The 18900-nt window shown below is 35.2% G+C and overlaps 1 protein-coding gene and 1 long non-coding RNA gene across 2 annotated transcripts; one reads left to right on the forward strand and one right to left on the reverse strand.

Moving 5' to 3' along the window:
* Positions 1–6500: 6500 nt before the first annotated feature.
* Positions 6501–8508, reverse strand: LOC149416008 (uncharacterized). The gene is made up of 3 exons (XR_016303480.1): positions 8314–8508; positions 7029–7181; positions 6501–6880 (listed from the first exon to the last, which is right to left on the reverse strand). It is a non-coding gene; the product is annotated as an uncharacterized LOC149416008 (long non-coding RNA).
* Positions 8509–11768: 3260 nt separating this feature from the next.
* On the forward strand, positions 11769–17952 carry LOC149416009 (uncharacterized). The gene is made up of 4 exons (XM_089641537.1): positions 11769–11888; positions 16360–16475; positions 17301–17450; positions 17569–17952. Exons 2-4 carry the CDS (start codon positions 16409–16411, stop codon positions 17733–17735), a joined length of 384 nt encoding a protein of 127 aa, XP_089497663.1. The 5' UTR covers positions 11769–11888; positions 16360–16408; the 3' UTR covers positions 17736–17952.
* Positions 17953–18900: the final 948 nt, after the last annotated feature.

Here is an 18900-nt window from a genome sequence, read left to right on the forward strand (position 1 = left end):
TTATTAATATTTGACTGGAGTATTTGGCAATGATTAAAATCAGTTATTTTTTTGTATAGCTTGATGTCATCAGCAAAGAGCAATACCTCGACATCGTCGAAGCAATTTGTTATATCGTTAATGAAAATGAGAAACGAAACCGAACCAAGGTGACCACCTTGCGGTAGGCCACTGGTCGCACAGAAAGCTTTCGATAGCAAAGATTTTATTTAAAAAAATAGTTTACGATTTGATTAATAGCTAGTAAACCATTTTAGCATGTTATCTCTTACTCCGAGGGGAAAAAGTTTTCGGGTTAGTAGTTTATGAGACACTTTGTTGAATGCTTTTAAAAGTCTGTACATATGCAGTCGACTTGTTTATTTTTTGCAAAAGATTCTTTTATAAAGTTTTGAAATATTATTATTTTAGTTGCGGTTGATCTACCTTTGATAAAACCGTGTTGTTTTTTGTCAATTAGTTTATTTTATTTGGGATAGATTTCATGAAGGACCAGTAATTCAAAAATCTTAGGAAGTACGGACTGTGTACAAATGGGGCGATAATTGGCTATGTCAGTATCGTCTACTTTTTTAAATAAAGGTGTAACAGTGTAGCTCGATTTCCAGCGGCTTGGAAAATATCCAAGGAAGAAGAGGCGGTTGAATAGTACTGTAAGCGGTTTGGATAATGCACGGTCAAGCCAGGTTTCCGTAAATCCATGGAGGGAAGAGTTGCGTGTAGATCGTCTAGTTTTGTTCGTAGTCAACGGTTGTTTTGGTAATATATTTTCAGTTCAGTTACACTCGGGTTTTTGGATGGATGTTGACTATTTTAGGTGACGAATTAATATGTTTTATAGTTATGTCCTTTTCTCCATTGGCTTTTCGTTTTTCAAGTTGTGACCGTAAGTCCATTAGGTGCTTTTGCTGTGCCGGGGTCGAGTCAGAGTAAATGCTTACATTGTTCTTTAAGAATCCTTGTAGTATTCTAGCTGTCTGGGAGTCTTCAAACTGGATTTTAATTGGTCTTGGTTTGTTATTGTTATTATTACCAAATCGGTAAACTTTAATATTTTTATTTTTTGTGGGTATATCTATATTGGAAATTATTTCCGTTACTTAAGTTTGGTCATCTAAGATTTTGTCAGTAGCTGTTACCTTTGCACTTTCAGGTACATTACACAAAATAATGTTTTTCGACCTCTCCGTAATTTCGTTAATTTCGTGGATTACCTCACAGATATTAATGTTGTTTTGAGATGGAATAATTTTTTGGAAATCTTTATATGCCCGCAGTTCACCTTCCAAGGCACCAGTTTTGGCAGCTACCGCTGCCGACATGCTGCCAATTGCTGCTAAGATTTCGCATGCTATCGGCGTAATTTTGGCGATTTGGTCCTTGTTGAACTTATTTCCAGGGTCAAGAAGCACTTTGTTTATGGCGTTGACTGCTCTTTCTGAATTTTAGATATATGATTGGACATCCATTTTATATTATTATAATTATTTTTTATTATATAAATAATTGAACTCCGTTTCAGAACCACTGGTTTAACTTCACTGTCGCAAGGTAGAGTGATAGATAGTTTCTATATGTGTATTTAATTTGTCTGTTTTTGAACTGTCAGCACAGGGATACTAAAAACTGCAGTTTTAACACTTAATTTTAATAAAGTTAGCACTTTTTATTAATATTATGTATTGTTTTAGTACCTTTCAGATTTACTGTAAGAACGTTATTTTTATTATTTAGACTGGAAAATAATTTTCGAGGCTTGCACTGTCAAATAGCATTGTTGTTATAATATTATTTTAGGCAAGAACTTTAAAATATCGGTTATTGTATAATAGCATGGAGCGACATTGCAAAAATCAAATCTCGGTATTGTAATAGCTGCCAAAAGATGCTTCATGTCATTCATATTCTCGTAAAAATACTTTAAAAAATCTAAACTTATGTCTTCATTCAACAACCTAGCGATTTCGTAACGTAAAAAGCGTAAATTTAGCCTTTTTTCCCAAAATCTGAGTACAGTCTCAAAAATATAAAATAATATCCATTACTTTCAATTGAATTTACCTTTTTGAACATTACATGTTTTATAAAAAAAACACTGCATACATTGCTGTTAAACTTGTGAATTTGTGAGCGCTGTGGAGGTGGGGGGGATAATTTCGCTCCTATTGTTTCGTCGCAGAAACTAGATGCGACTTGCATCTAGTTTCGTTTCGGCTACCGCTGACCGTAGACGTGTTAGAATCCTTGTCCGATTAAATTTTAACACATATAATTGTTGTTAAATGAATGCAAATTACACGAGAAGCAAAATTTTATGTCTAATATTCGGGGCACCAACTGAAATGAACTCTCAAGTGTTACCTACTGTCTCAGAAGTGATTAAACATAATTTGTTCTTACGATATGAGCGTAATCTTAACTCTACAAAAAAACCGTCAGTATTCGAAATAAAAAGTGTTAGATCTGCAATTGTTGAAGGAATTTGGAAGCGCGCCTCTATTCCCATTGTTTCACACAATCGAGTGATGAAACTGATTCAATATCATTATTACGAATACTTAAAACTTAAAAATTGGCCAAATAAAATTGTGCATTATTATATTAAGTTAAATTCTTATAAAATCAAAATGAATAAACTTTTCGATATTGCTTCATGCAAATGTAACAATCTGAATATGTGTTCCTGCGAAAAGACGCGCAAGGTACCCACCAAAGAACAAGCATTCCTTCAAGACCAAAGATCCTCGAGAAAAATGATGCTGGGAGCAATAGACACCGACACAACAAAAAAATTACATCGGAAAATGAGGATGCAAGCTCGTTTATCTGATCTTGCTTCGAAGGTCAGCTCATCTACAGCATCAGCGACAAAACCACGTCAACCCTTTTTTGATGAAAACCAATCATTTTCTTCACATTCTTCGCAACCTCCAGAAAATTCCCGTATGATGTTAAAACTCCCCACTTTGGCCAGAATCTGCGATCAGTATGGTTTGTCAGACAGGTCGGCATCAGCTGTTGCAAGTGCTACATTACAAGATTTTGGCATAGTAACCGAAGACGACTCTAAAATGGTGATTGATAGGAGCAAACTCAGACGAGCTAGACAAACGTGTCGCACTTCTTTAATAAAAACATGGCAGATGTCGTCGGAGTCAACAAAAATTCGAGGTCTATATTTCGATGGAAGGAAGGAAAAAACACTGTCTCAGGAAAAAATAGGGGATAGATATCATCGGAGAACGATTTTAGAATAACATTATTCCATTTTATCTGAGCCGGGGTCTCAATATGTTGGACATGTTACACCATCATCAGGAACTGGCAAAAACATCGCAAAGAGCATGTTACACCATTTAAAAATGAACGGTTTTAATTTGAATGGTTTATCAACGATTGGATGTGATGGGACTGCTGTCAATACAGGCAAAAAAATGGAACTATTAGATTCATGGAATTGGAATTAGGTCATCCGTTACAATGGTTTATCTGTCAGCTGCATGCAAACGAACTTCCCTTTCGCCACTTGTTTCAACACTTAGATGGTGCTACAACAGGACCTAAAGGGTTTTCAGGACCTATTGGAAAACTTCTTTCAAGCAGCTCTAAAAACACCGTTATAAATTATTCATATAATACACTTTGAGATGCACAAACTCAACGCAGAGGAATTGAAAAATTTGAGCACGGACCAAAAATACTTGTACGAAATATGTTTTGCAGTTACAACAGGTCACTGCCCACCAAATTTAACAAACCGTCATCCAGGTAGTATTTGTCACTCACGCTGGTTGACCACAGCAAACTCAATACTTCGATTATATATAGGAACAACTAACCCTTCAGTGAACCTAAAAATTCTTGCTGAATATGTTGTTAAAGCATATGCTCCGACATGGTTTGAGATAAAGAGGCACCCGTCGTGTAAAGATGGGGCATTACATGTTTTTACTATAATCAAACTCACCCGATATTTGAGCACCGATCTACGAGATATAATTAATCCAGTAATTCAAAGAAACGCCTATTTTTGCCACCCGGAAAATCTGCTACTATCCATGATAATGGATGACAACCTTATTGTAAGAGAATTGGGTTTGATACGAATATTAAAGGCGCGAGATAGATGTCCGAGTCCATCTGTTGTTAGAGACTTTATTATTCCAACAATAAACTTTTCAGCAAGTAAATATTACGGTATTATCAACTGGCAGGAATGCGAAGTTACACCGCCACCGATACTATCCGAAATCAGTAATGACGACCTAGTCGAAATGATAAATAATTACGGTAAAGAAAAGGACAGTATTGAATTTCCCAGATTTCCCTGCCACACTCAAGCAGACGAGAGGTGCATCAAATTAGTTACCCAGGCATCGTTGTCTACAGTTAGGCCTGAAGCAAGAGATAGATTCATTCGGGCGACAATAAAATCTAGGCACATAATGCCCGAATTTTACACCAAATCTCATTTCAAAACACGATAAATATTATAAAACTTCGATAATGTTTAAAAAAATTCTCTTTGTTCAAGTATTTTATTTAATAAAAAAACAAGTTTCTCAAAAACACGAAAAAAACAATAAAAATTAATAATCCTCTTCAAAAAACCAAAAATAGACCCCGCCTTGAAACTATGGTAATTTTATTTTTATTTTCACATGTGTTATGCACCTTATTAGCTATAAAACCCCTAATAAAATTGTATTTTTGCTATGAATATCGCTTGTTTATAATGCTTGGCAGAGTTTTCAGCGACTTTTTTCATAGAATTTTTTTCTAAATATAAATGTGCTGGTTGTTGAATAAAGGAATGTTTCGATCGAGGTGATTTTTTGCGTACCGCAAAAAATTTGCTATTGCTCCAATATATCTGGCTGCTGCCCTACTAGATCCAGGTTCCCAAGGACATCTGCTAAGCCACGCACAGCAATTTGAAGCACTTGAATTCATTGACCAAGTCATAATGGAGACTGTTAATAGTGCAAATGTTCTTGTTGATTTAGCCAATTGTAGGGCTAAAGAAGAATCATAGAGCAAGGCATTCCTATGGAAGTGTGTGGATAAAATCACGCCAGTGACCTGGTGGAAGGGGATGTGTGGATGTTCTGATTTTTCAAAGGTTGCCATTAGAATATTGACTGCTCCCATTACTTCAGCAGCCACTGAGAGATCTTTTAGCACGTTTAATCGCATTCATACAACACGGATGAATCGTCTAACAACTCAAAGAGCAGAGAAAATAACATTTGTGGCACACAATTGGAAACTTCTTTCCTTTGAAAAAGGCTCTCAAGTTGCTCCCAAGAAAACTCTTTCTGCCACGGATGAGCAGATTGCTTCGCATCATAACGTTTCAAACCTATCTGGTACTCGCAAACGCAAGCATCCAATTGACTGTGCTGAGGAAGAAGAAAACGTAGATAATCCTGAGTCGGCAACAACTTCGTCCGGGTCGGATGAAGAAGAAGAAGAAGAAGAATATGAAGGTGAAAGTGGAAGCGAAGATGATAGTGTCAGTGTCCAATCGGTATCATCAGATGAACAGTAACCTGTTCGAAGAACGAACAGGGGTTGGAATAGCCGCCCTTTACAGGGCTATTCCACACAGATAAAGTATAAATGAATTATATAGCTTATGACAAGCGATGCGAGAACACAATGCATAACGTTAATTCACAATCAACTTACCGGGAGGAGATGGTGAAATCTGCATAGTGAGCATCATCTGTCAGCACTGGAACGTTTAGCGTGGTTGTTAGCACTCGTTATTTTAGATTAAATTGCGATAAAAAATACGTAAGATAATTATTTCGATAAGGAACCGGCAATGTTGTTATGACGGGACGAACGGTTTTTTTGCAACTGGCTCGGCTCACGGCTTTCCGTCGTTTTAGCTGACTTGTGCGAACTTAAACTACACAGTTCAAATTCTGACGATACGATTGGTTAGTACACGGCCTGTCAAAAGCAATTGGCGTTACGGAACAGTAACCATCTGTGAAGTTGTTTCATTTTTACAGTTTTACGATTGATTTTTTATATGTACCGTTTACTAGCATAGAGTGTATATAGGCTACTAATAATGTACAGTATACAATTATATAGAGATATTACTCACATTAAAATAATTTTGATCGGTGTTTTTTTGATATTTTTCTCTTGGATCCTATTCCTATATATATGGGAATAGTTTTTATGTATCTATCCTGCTCTTTATGTACCATATGTGTGTATATTTTATATTTTATTTAATAAATATTATTCTTTTTGAGGTATTATGTTGTTAAAATCAAAATTCCAGAAATTCCCCGTCCAATATTTCCGGGAATATTCCCCAGAAATAAATTCCCGGGAATTTATACATCACTATGTGTGATGTCAATTTTTTTTCCAGAAAATGAATGGTCGCACTCGGAACATTAAAAAGGTTTTTTTCCGCTGTGAGTCAACATATTATGTATCTACAAATGACCCCTTTGAGAACATGAATAGTTGCACTCGGAACATGAAAAAGGTTTTTCTCCACTGTGAGTCAGCATGTGTCTCTTCAAATTATCCCTTCGAGAATATGAATAATTGCACTCGGAACATGAAAAAGGTTTTTCTCCACTGTGAGTTAGCATGTGGCTCGACAGATTATCCTTTTGAAAACATGAATAGTTGCATTCGGAACAGGAAAAAGGTTTTTCTCCACTGTGAGTCAGCATGTGTATCTTCAAATTACCCCTTCGAGAACATGAATAGTTGCACTCGGAACATGAAAAAGGTTTTTTTCCACTGTGAGACAGCATGTGTCTTGTCAAAGATGACTTATGAGAGTAGGAGTAGTTACAATGAGGACAAGATGATCGTTTTTCCACGGAATGTGTCCTCAGATCTGTGGATAAATTTGAAAAATAAAACGGATTAAGGCTCAATAAGTCTCATTACCAACACAAAAGGTAGATAAGCGCAGTAAAATCGTCAAAACGTTAGTAAAATAGAAAGCACGAATCGATAAATCATTCAATGAAAATCGGTGTTACCTGTTGTCCTGGCAATTCTTTCAAAACGTTCTAAGCATTCATTTTTAATATCCGGCAGGTTTATGTCAATTTCAATATTTGGACATCCCCTTTCATCTTCTTCTCGGGGTCCTGATTCCGCCTTGATGGTTACCGTCCCCACATTAAAGCTACCTGGAAAATCAAAATAATAATTTGTACATTGATAAATAATTTATACGAAACGAAACATATTTTTTCAATTAAAAAAGCAATAACCGTAAAAATAACGAATAAAGATACCATAGATTAACCACGTAGATGCGGGATTTTGTATAAAAGTCTTTACGGTCAATTGACGATACCATACGAACACAGACACACTCACTGACCAATAGGGTGCATCATCTGGGTAACAAGAAGGGGGATTATTTAAGTCAATAATTATTTCTATTGAAATAATTATTGACTCCATTTATAGAATTAAACATAATCTATACCAGCACTTTGTTGAATCCTACAAATTAGAGTAGCGTTGGTAATGTAGTATTGTAGGTGTTTAGATTTATAATTATGTAGTGTTGTTTTAATTTCTTTTTTTTATGTTACTCTTACGATTTAATAATATTGTTTAGTATTTTTTTTTTCATTATTTTATAATATATTCTATTAAACTTGTAAGCAGAATTTTACATTTGTGTATTCATAGATATATGATGTACGTGCTATATAATGGATTACACCTATACACTGTTAGTATTTTCAATTTATACATATATTCTCAAATGTACACTGCTCCATGTATCAATTTATTCAAAAACCTTTTAAGGCTTACAGATAAATGAATAAGAATGACCCCAGATGTCTCCAGCGACCGATGTTTGACTCTTGAGCGCTATCAATAGGTTGTTTTAAGTCGATGGAATCTAGCATCGATCAATGTAAAGTACAAATACACGTGTGTTTAAAGTATTCTACTTCCTTATTTCATACTAATTTTCGTATGAAATAAGGAAGTTCCCGAACTGCACTTGATAAAAACAATAACACTTGAAACTTACATCATGTCCCAAATAAAATGAGGTGAAAACTTGAAGAATCGACAACTTATTTGGAGCAATATAATAAAGTTAAAAGAATACTGTAATCTAATAGTTTCCAGCAAGGACGAATTTTAAGGTAAATACCAAATAAACTCATGTATGATAAGAGAGGGTGTTGTGAACCAGCATAGTGTGTCCTGTTCTCACGACATTTCAAAACGGTCTTGGATTCCGAACATTCAAATTAAACATCCTAAATTTTTAATATATTCAATTAAACTAACTGGCTGACCGGCTACTATATGCATATTGCAAACATTCCTTCTTTAGATCTGGGAGGTCGAAATCTATATCCGTACACGACATTTCACCTCCGCCTTCTTCTTGGGGTCCTGGTTCCGTCTTGATAGATATAGTCTCTGGATTTAGTAGATCCATGGAGAGGCTGTGGTAGCGTTTGGTAATTGGTTTGACTTCAAACAAACATAGGTACCTGAAACAGAACATAGTGTTAACGGCAAACTAACTTGAATGAGTTTTTAAAATTTGGTTACGATTGGAATATTTTGTCAAAACAATAAAGTCGTAGCCAAGACACTTATTTAGAAAAAAATGATGCAAATTGTGACTTTTAAGTAATGACAAAGGTTGAGAGAATCGTTTGGAATATAAACAATCCTTCTTAGTAATAACTATCACAATTTGGGATTAAGTTTAACCGAGTTTAATTACAGGAAGTAACCACTTTCGGTTTAGAAAACATGCGTCAAAAAAATTGCAGGTTATGCATAGACAATAATGAAGTCATAGACAATGATTATAGTTCCATGAATCTGACCTTTCAGGTTCATAGTAATTTCATTCAAATTTCGTTTTATTTATTGCAGGGACTGCAGATCGTCAATTTAAGGCGATTTAAGAAAAAAATAAATTTAATTAGCTCAATTGTCCATAGATGTATAACTCCCTAAATACTGTAATCATGTTTAAAATAAAAAATGGATAATCCGAGTGTTCTATATTTCTAGTGTTGGATAAGACACAATATCAGAATGAGTTTCAATAAGGTTATCCATTTCCGAAATGAGGTGTTGAAGTGTCCAACCTCAAATGAGGTGAGGTGTCACAATATTTTCCTATACGTCAGGAGGGGTTTATTGAATTTCAGAGAAAAAAAATTGGGTGGTCTGGTTCCCACTATAAAAAATAAATAAAATAAAGTATAAGAATTACTAACCATGAAAGGAAACGATTTCAATGTACTAAATGCATTATGTTGTCATGAATGCATCTGCACTCATCTGATGCACGAAATTTGAAAAATGTTTTTTTTTTTGGATATCGGTAAATTTAGTAGTTCATCGTTCTTAGTGATGGGATGGATCGAAAAATTCACATGATCAAAACATCAAAAGAATCGAGTGATTAATCGATTTAATTGCTCTGACTTCATCGGGAATACTAGCTGTCGATGGAGCCAGATTATGATGGGGTGGAGTGAGGGGGGGGCATAGGCAAGGCATGGTACATAGGTATGGTATGGGTATGGCAACATTTTGGTAGTTAGGTCTTCATTCTGACCAGGGGGGTATAACCACGACTCTTTTTTGGTTTTTTGATGACGTCAGTTCCAGACTATCCAATGAAAAGCCGTCCTGGTTTTATCTCTCACTCTCTCCCGTGTAACAGAGAGAGAGGCTACGCTCCATTTCCCCCGGAAACAATGTGACCAATGTGACGCCATTATTGCGTCATGGTTGCGTCCTTCTGACAGATTGTTTGCGTGAGTGGTTTATTTATGTTGTTTGCTTTCGTGAATTCATGAGTTGTTGTTGTGTGAAAATGTCTAAAAGGTGTGAATATCCCTTTGTTTGTTTTCAGTGTTCCATGTAATGTGTAACTTAATTTCACCTAAGAATTGAATTTACTTTTAGACCCCATCCGCGTTCCACCAGGACGGTGTGATGTCATAAAAGACCATAATTACTTTCAATATGATATGTTTATTTGATGAACTTTGGTTAACCCGATAAATATGTTTATTTCAGAGCTTGAAAACATCTTACCGGGTACCAGCGGTGTGGTTCCTTTTGCCAAAAAGATCATGGAGGATTATAGAGGTATAAATCTGTTTAATGTTACTTGAAAAGGAATAGTATGATATGTTTAGTTCACAAACTTTGGTTAACCCGATAAATATGTTTATTTCAGAGCTTGATAACATCTTACCGGGTACCAGCGGTGTGTTCTTTCTGCCAAAAAGATCATGGAAGATTACAAAGGTAAACATCTGTTCTATGTTACTTGTTATTCAATATGCAGATCTTTTCTTCCTTTCCTTTGACCACTAAGATCATTTTGTTTTCAGACATCAGTGTTCCTGTTTCTGTGGGACCCAGCGGCAGTAATTTAATTCAGCCGCTACACGGAAACACAATGCTCCTCTGCGTAAGAATATTTATAGTTTTTTGTATACATTTAAGATGTGTTTTGTGCTCATGAACTCTGTAAGCATATTATTTTTTGAATAACTTCATGACTTAATTCTCAAATTGAAATATTTAATAATTAAAAACAATATTAGCGAGTCAAATGAATATTTAAATCAGAAAAAGATTTAGTCGCAGACTTGGTACAAATTTAAAATGTGTTTTGTAGTCATGTTTTCTGTATTCATATTATTTTTTGAATAACTTCATGACTAAATCCTCAAATTGAAATATTTAATAATTTAAAACAATATTAGCGAGTCAAATGAATATTTAATGTTCTTGTTATGAAATTATGATATACCGTGTTATTTATGTATGTATATCTAATATGTCCAAAACAGATCTAAACGTCTTGTACATTTCGGTACGTCATTAGGGTAAATGTCAATATTTCCAGGTAACTGACTTGATTTATGTGAATTCGTTAATAGCACAGGTGAGGTGTCTATATGGAACGATATTCAAATTGTTTCTTTCACTGGAAATGTTCACCAAATTTGTTTTATTCATTTCTAAATACAGCTGTAATAACATCTTGAATTTGAAGTGAAAAATGTTGACATACCCCTATATCGCGCCAAAAATATCGAATCTTCCCAATTAAGCATTTCATTAAACAAATTAGAAAATTAATTGATTGAAAAACACATTTTGGGGAAAAGGCTTTAGTCGGACGTAGTCGGAGGAATTATTGTGACCATAAACAAGGTGACAGTTGGTTTAGTGTTGTTTGGCATATTTTTATATATATTTTTTAGTGTACAAACGAATATTTTTTCCAATTAGAGTACAATTTTACATACATCAGCATTTAGCTAGGTGACTATTCAATAATTGTTTTAGGTCATTTAGAGAACAGTCACTTACATCCAAATTCTTTGCAAGATCGTTTAATATCATAACATCCCAAGAGAAATGGGCTATCGATAAAATTGTTTTTATTTTGAAATACATTATAGCTTAACTTACTTTCCGCCTATATATTGGCAGTTGTTACCACTCGCGTGAAATGACTCGCAAATTGTGCTGAACATGAAATGTTCTTAAAAATCATTATTCTTAGTTACGATCGTTCTTAATAATAACCGTTCTTATTAACTTTCATATGATAAATATGTATGTTAAGAATATGGTTGTGTTCAAAAGTCACACGATGAAAATGTTTTTTTTTTTTGAGTTATCTGGTCGCCATGAAAATTATAATAATTGTCTATGACTTCATTCTTGTCTATGCATAACCTATAAATATTTTTGACAAGTGCTAATAAGTGCTTTCTTCTCCGAGAGCCGTTTCTTCCTGTTTCCCAACTCTGTTTATCCCGCGTTGTTAAACTTACTATCCCACGCCTGTGATGGTTACTGGTAAAGTAAGTACTCACTCTTATATTCATCGCTATTTATTTGGTAGCTGCCGTTATTCCAGTTTAGTTAGGGAATCATTGGGCGTTTTTTCACCGTATCATGTTTAAACTGTCAATTTGACGTCTACCGATTATTAGATTAGTATTTAGAAGGCATTTATTACAATTACACAACCAAAAACATATTGTTGACATATATTTTGTTAAAAGCGGAATGGCGGTTAACATTGTAAATATATAAATATAGTTTTCCCACGATAAACAACGTTTCTCTTAACTGTTGTCATATCTTCAAGGTTTTCAAATATGTGTTTTGGCTGCGACTTCGTTATTTTGACAGGATATTCCAAGCGAAACCACATTTTATTATTTTTTTTTAAATGTTTTTTTTATTCTAGATAAAAGAAAATTACATTTTCACTTATTTAACTAGAAAAAACTAATACATTACATATTAATATATTACATTACGATTTTATTCACGATCATTGTTTTGTTGACTGAGCATAAAACTGAACAACTTTTTTTTAAATTTACCTTCACTTCTTTCATTTTTAATTTCGTCTGGGAGGCAATTATATATCTTGCTCCCCTCGAAACCAATGGATTGCTTGCCGTTTTGAGTATGTATGGTGTTTAAATGTATTTTATCTTGTTGCCGTGTAAAGTGTGTGTGTAATTGGTACGTTTTAATGATTTCTGTATTTGGATGTATGAGTTTATTATTTATTTTGCATATAAGGAGACATGTATAATATTTTTTAAAAGTTTCTTAATGTTAATAGTTTTGTTTCCATGCATAATTTTTCTGTTGATGTTCTAGGTTTGAAGTGAAATAGCTTTTTGATTACATTGTTTTGTTTTACGTGTTGTTCATTTCTATATGTTTCATTGGTGGCCATCCCAAAAAATATGCACTTACATGCATTCATGTTCCACCGGGCAAACACGGTTGATCAAATAACCTCATTTCTAAAAATGAAGAAACCCGATCTAGAATTTACGGTAGATAAAACTCGTTACGAGACATGAGAGGTATGCCTCTTTCAAAATAGGAATTCCGGAAAATAGTTTCCATTTTTTCCTGGACCCCATGATCTGGCCTGAAAACGTGGCCTTCAACGAATGGTCATTTCGGAGGCCACGACCCAAAACCAGATGGCCGACACCAACACGCACGAAAACCAACATCAGTGGAATCTACCAAATCGTCAGAAGTTTAAATAATAAAATTTTAGATTTTATGACCAATGTAATGTGTCAGAAACCACTTCTGGTTGCTCTTACTGAAACGTGGCTAACTTCGGGCACGTATTCCGCCGAGCTATTCGGAAATCTATACCAAGTATACAAGGAGGCAGTCGCGGATTAGGGACACTCCTGGCCCGCCTAGCTGACAGCCACTCACACGCTGAAAGACTGGAATACATGGAAACCCAAGGTGAAGACTTGTGGGTGAAAGTTTCACACAGAAATGTCATCATATTATATGTATATACTTATCATCATATCATCATATTATATGTAGTATACTTTCCTCCAAATACAAAATCGGAACAATATAAATTATTTTACGAGAAAATCATCAGTGAAAGTGCAAAACTAAAATCTAAAAATATTATTATCTTCTGTGATTTTAACTTTTCGTCACGGAAGAACCCGAGTGATGTTTACGATTATTTTTGTTCTTTTTATGATTTGACACAAGTAAACACTGTTTATAACATAAATGCACGCATGTTAGACTTAGTATTAAGCAACATACATTCCAAAAATACTGTTGTCCGTCGCCATGATTCTCCACTTGTCAAAGAAGACCTTAATCACCCTTCACTATCATTCACACTCGAGTACATAACAAAAACCCAAGAAAAATCAGACATATTGCCCCCGGACATAAACATGGGTTGGATTTTCAACGAAAACTTAGATCATAAACGTAGAAATGCCTTAGAACAACATAACTGGAATCATTATGACTGCCTCGATGTAAACCTAGCTGCTGAAATGTTTTATAAGCAGTTCAATAATATTTTTGACTTATGCTTAAAGAAAAGATCCACACGTATGCTCGGAGATAATGAACAATATCCAAAATGGTTTACTGGAGAGATCATTCATCACATACGAGAGAAAAATAAAATGCACCATCTTTGGAAAAAAACTAAATCCGAATATGCCTTAACAAACTTTAAAAAATCACGAAAATTAATCAAGCAGTTAATTAGTAAGGCCTACACTGACTTTACACGTGATGCAGAGAATAGTATTACAACAGACCCCACTCGATTTTGGTCTTACACGAACGATAAACGCCGCGGCTGTAACAAACTTAATCACATGACCTTTAATGAAAATCAATACAATGCATATTCTGAAATCGCAGAAGGTTTCGCAGATTATTTTCAATCAGTATTCAGCGACAATATTCCTAAACTTGACATTTCCTCTATAGCTTCTTCGTCACACAATGCTTTACCTGTTCAAATTCACGAAATTAACGATGATGATATTGTTGCCGCTTTTCACAAGCCAAAACCTAAATACTCTGTCGGTCCAGATTTTATACCAACCATCATACTCAAAAGATACTCAAAACATTTAATTCAACCTCTAAAGCACCTTTTTAACCTTTCACTTTGTAATAATACCTTCCATGAAATGTGGAAACTAACAAAAGTTCGGCCTATACACAAAGAAGGCAAAAAATCGGCAATCGATAATTACAGACCTGTAGCTGTCTTATCAGCACCCGCAAAACTTTTAGAAACCATGATTTACTCACAAATATAATAATCAAACAAAACATACACTCACCGAGAATCAGCATGGATTTCGCCCCACTCTATCACCCTCAACAAACCTTATGAATCTCACCACCTATATAAATAAATCGTTTGAAAATTTTTTACATGTCGATGTGATTTATACAGACTTCGAAAAAGCATTTGATAAAGTCGACCATGATATTTTACTAATAAAATTGAGTGACATCGGATTCTCTCAGGATTTTCTCTCTTTCGTAGCTAGCTACTTACACAATCGTCGTCAGTATGTCAGTTACGGACACCAGTTCTCTCACAAAAAAATACAAAACTAACTCCGGGATTTCCCAGGGATTGGATCTAGGACCCCTCCTCTTTCTTTTATTCATTACTGATATATGCAAGACCATTAACCGCTCAAAATATCTCCTCTTTGCTGACGATATCAAATTTTTCAGAGCTATCAAAAGTTGTATCGATTCCATTCTTCTGCAGAATGATCTTGATTCTCTTGTCAAATGGTCGGAATTAAATAAATTACCCTTCGGCATCCAAAAATGCAGTGTAGTTACATTTACAAGATCCAAAGATACATTTCTATTCCCATATCACATTAATAAAAATTTATTAACACGCAAAAACGAGATTCGTGACCTTGGGGTGATCTTCGAAGCAAATCTCTCTTTCAAATCCCACATATCTGACATTGTCTCCCTCGCCAACAAAATGCTTGGATTTGTTCTTCGTAATTCGAGTTCATTCACTAATCGAATTGCAATACGGAGAACATATGAAGCACTTGTCCGCAGCATCCTGGAATACAGCTCCATTATTTGGGCCCCTTCTGAACAAAACCATATCTTAGAAATAGAAAAAAGTACAAAAAAGTTTTTTGCGTTACCTGTATATGAGGGAATATACATACTATCCATTCCTATATTCATCCTTGTTCTTATCAGGAATGCTCGATTTCAAAACATTAGAAGCCCGCAGAAAAATATTTTTAGGCAAACACTTTTTTAAGTTAATCTCTGGTACAATACACAATCCGCCTATGCTGGAAGAGGTTAACAAGAGGTTTTATGTCCTTAACAATTATACTCGAGGGAGATCCCATGCACTCTTATATGCTCCGAAAGCGAGGACTTATGCCTATCAAAACGCGCCAATAAACAGAGCGACTCAACTGCTTAACGATTCTGCATTAGCCATCGACATTTTCAATGTCACCTACAGACAATTCAGTACTAACTATCTTATAACACATGTCACAAAATAGTAAAACTGCCTCTGTAAACTTTTAATTTGTAATCTTCTCCATGATATATTGGTGGATAACCGTTTTATGGAGAACATGAAAAAAAAAAAAAATGCAGATTTCAATCAAGTAGTTAAAATTTGAATTTACGAGGCTATAATATAGACCTTTTTAAATTTTATTTGGTAACAGATATGATATCTGTCTAAATACGCTAATTAAAAGGTTGATTTTATCATTAATATCTTTAATATGCTGTTTAAAAGTTAGGTGTTTATCAATGCACCGCCCAAGATATTTCTCCCGTTTCTGGATTTGCAGGTTGTTATATTCAATTTTTAAGGGTACGTAAGGAGGAATGATTTAACGAGTTAAACTAAAAATCATGTATTCTGTTTTAATTTAACTTGTAAATTTTATAATTTTATTTTGTTTTAACAATGTTCTGTTTCAGATATATTTTTTGGGGTTTAACCAAAAACCAAACTCTACCAAAGCAGAACATGGATCTACTGAAGCCAGATACTATATCCATCAAGACGGAACCAGGGCTCCAGGAAGAAGATGGAGGTGAAATTGAATTTTCTGATTTAGATTTCGACCACCCAGCTGTAACGAAGGAATGCTCGCAATATGCGGAGAGTACTCAGACAGCCAGTTTGTTGCATTGCATACGTGTAAAATAAAGAACTTTAAATTCGGATGTCCGGAATCAATGTCTCTTTTGAAATGTCGTGCAAACAGGACACACACTTGTGTACAACATCCTCTCTTATAAAATATGAGGTTTTTTGGGTATTTACCTTACTATACGTCCTTGCCGGAAAATTCCAAAATATACCACTCATTAAACTTTATTATATTATTAAAATAAGTTGTCTGTTCCTCGATTTTCACCTAATTTTATTTGGGGTATGATGTGAATTACATGTATTATACGTTAAAAATACATAAATATTGATTGGAAAAACAATATCCAATTGACTGAAAACAACCAAACTCTCTACTACAGGTGCTCTAGAGAAAGGTTTTTCCTTTTTGAAGTATCGGTCCCTGAAGCGGCCGTCAAAATGCAATTTTTCAATAAAAAAAAATCTCGTTTATATCAATTTGACGAAGATACAGCGCTGGCCCTCTGCGGGCGAAATTGGTGCAATTTGCTCCGGGCATCGAATACTTAACCTAACACATTGCCCTTGATATTATTTTTGATAAATACCGCTCTACAAAAAAAACACAAATCATCATTTTAATGATTACAGTGATATACTGCCTTGGCGTGTACTAATTTAGATCGTTAGGGCAGCCAAAATTAAACTTGCGCCAGGCGCCGTTTGGTTTGGGGCTTGCCATGCAAAGATTCATTCATATCTTTACTGTTCTTTTTTATTCCAGGAAACATTAATGTAAAGACAGTTTCCATAAACGCGGATCTTGGACCCCGACAAGATGAAGCGGCGCTTACTTATATGAAAATTGACATAGACCTGCCGGATGTAAAAGAGGAATGCTTAGAACGATTTGGAAGTATTACCAAGGAAGCAGGTAAAACCAATTTTTCACTGTAAACTTGAACGACTTACTTCGCTTATTTACTCTAAGTATAGGAAATAAGTTTAACTGAGTCTTTTTCACCCATGTTGTTTTTCGAATTTGTCGACAGATCTTCATACGCATTTTGTGGAAAAAGAATTTACTCCTCCCCATCACAACTACTCCTCTCCTAAGTCAAATTTTGCAATAAACGTACGCATACGCGTACGTATGTTAGAGAAAAAACTTTTTCATGTTCCGTGTGCAACTATGCATGTTATACAAAGAGCCGTCTAACGGGCCACCTGCTGACTCATGGTGGAAAAAAACCTTTTTCATGTTCCAAGTGCAACTATGCGTGTTGTCAAAAGGGTCAGCTGAAGAGGCACATGCTGAATCACAGTGGAGAAAAACCTTTTTCATGTTCCGTGTGCAACTATGCATGTAATCATAAGGGTCTTTTAAAGAGCCACATGCTGACTCACAGCGGAGAAAAACCTTTTTCATGTTCCGTGTGCAACTATGCATGTGGTCGAAAGAGTCAGTTGAAGAGGCACATGCTGAATCACAGAGGAGAAAAACATTTTCCATGTTCCGTGTGCAACTATGCATGTAATCATAAGGGTCATTTAATGAACCACATGCTGACTCACAGTGGAGAAAACCTTTTTCATGTTCGGAGTGCAACTATGCAAATTATAAACAGGGTAACCTGAAGAGACACTTGCTGACTCACAGTAGAGAAAAACCTTTTTCATGTTTGGAGTGCAACTATGCATGTTATAAACAGGGTAACCTGAAGAGACACTTGCTGACTCACAGTGCAGAAAAAGCTTTTTCATGTTCCGTGTGCAACTATGCATGCAATCGAAGGGGTCAACTGATTAGCCATATGCTGACTCACAGTGGAGAAAAATCTTTTTCATGTTCCTTGTGCAACTATGCATGTTATCAAAAAATCCACTTAAACGGACACATGCGGATTCACAGTAGAGAAAAACCCTTTTCATGTTCCGAGTGCACCTATGCGTGTTGTCAAAAGGGTCAGCTGAAGGGGCACATGCTGATTCACAGTGGAGAAAAACCTTTTTCATGTTTGGAGTGCAACTATGCAAGTTATAAACAGGGTAACCTGAAGAGACACTTGCTGACTCACAGTGGAGAAAAACGTTTTTCATGTTTGGAGTGCAATTATGCAAGTTATCAACAGGTTAACCTGAAGAGACACTTGCTGACTCACAGTGGAGAAAAACCTTTTTCATGTTCCTTGTGCAACTATGCATGTTATCAAAAGGGCCAACTAAAGAACCACATGCTCTCTCACATCGTAGGAAAACTTCTTTAATATTCTGTGTGCAACTATACATGTTATCTGAAGTGCAACATGCTAAACTCACGGTGGAGAAAACCCTTTTTGATGTCCCTTGTGAAACATTTAATTTTATCAAAACACCCATCTAAA

This window comes from Hesperophylax consimilis, chromosome 17 (genome assembly GCF_061612785.1).
Source record: "Hesperophylax consimilis isolate HC1 chromosome 17, BYU_Hcon_1.0, whole genome shotgun sequence".
NCBI lineage: Eukaryota > Metazoa > Arthropoda > Insecta > Trichoptera > Limnephilidae > Hesperophylax > Hesperophylax consimilis.

Excerpts from the sequence above, each read along its gene's own strand:
- LOC149416009 (XM_089641537.1), top strand. The coding sequence starts at position 16,409 with ATGGATCTACTGAAGCCAGATACTATATCCATCAAGACGGAACCAGGG. Across the intron at positions 16,476-17,300 it reads GCTCCAGGAAGAAGATGGAG|GAAACATTAATGTAAAGACA; the intron begins GTGAAATTGAAT and ends TTTTTATTCCAG. Across the intron at positions 17,451-17,568 it reads AAGTATTACCAAGGAAGCAG|ATCTTCATACGCATTTTGTG; the intron begins GTAAAACCAATT and ends ATTTGTCGACAG.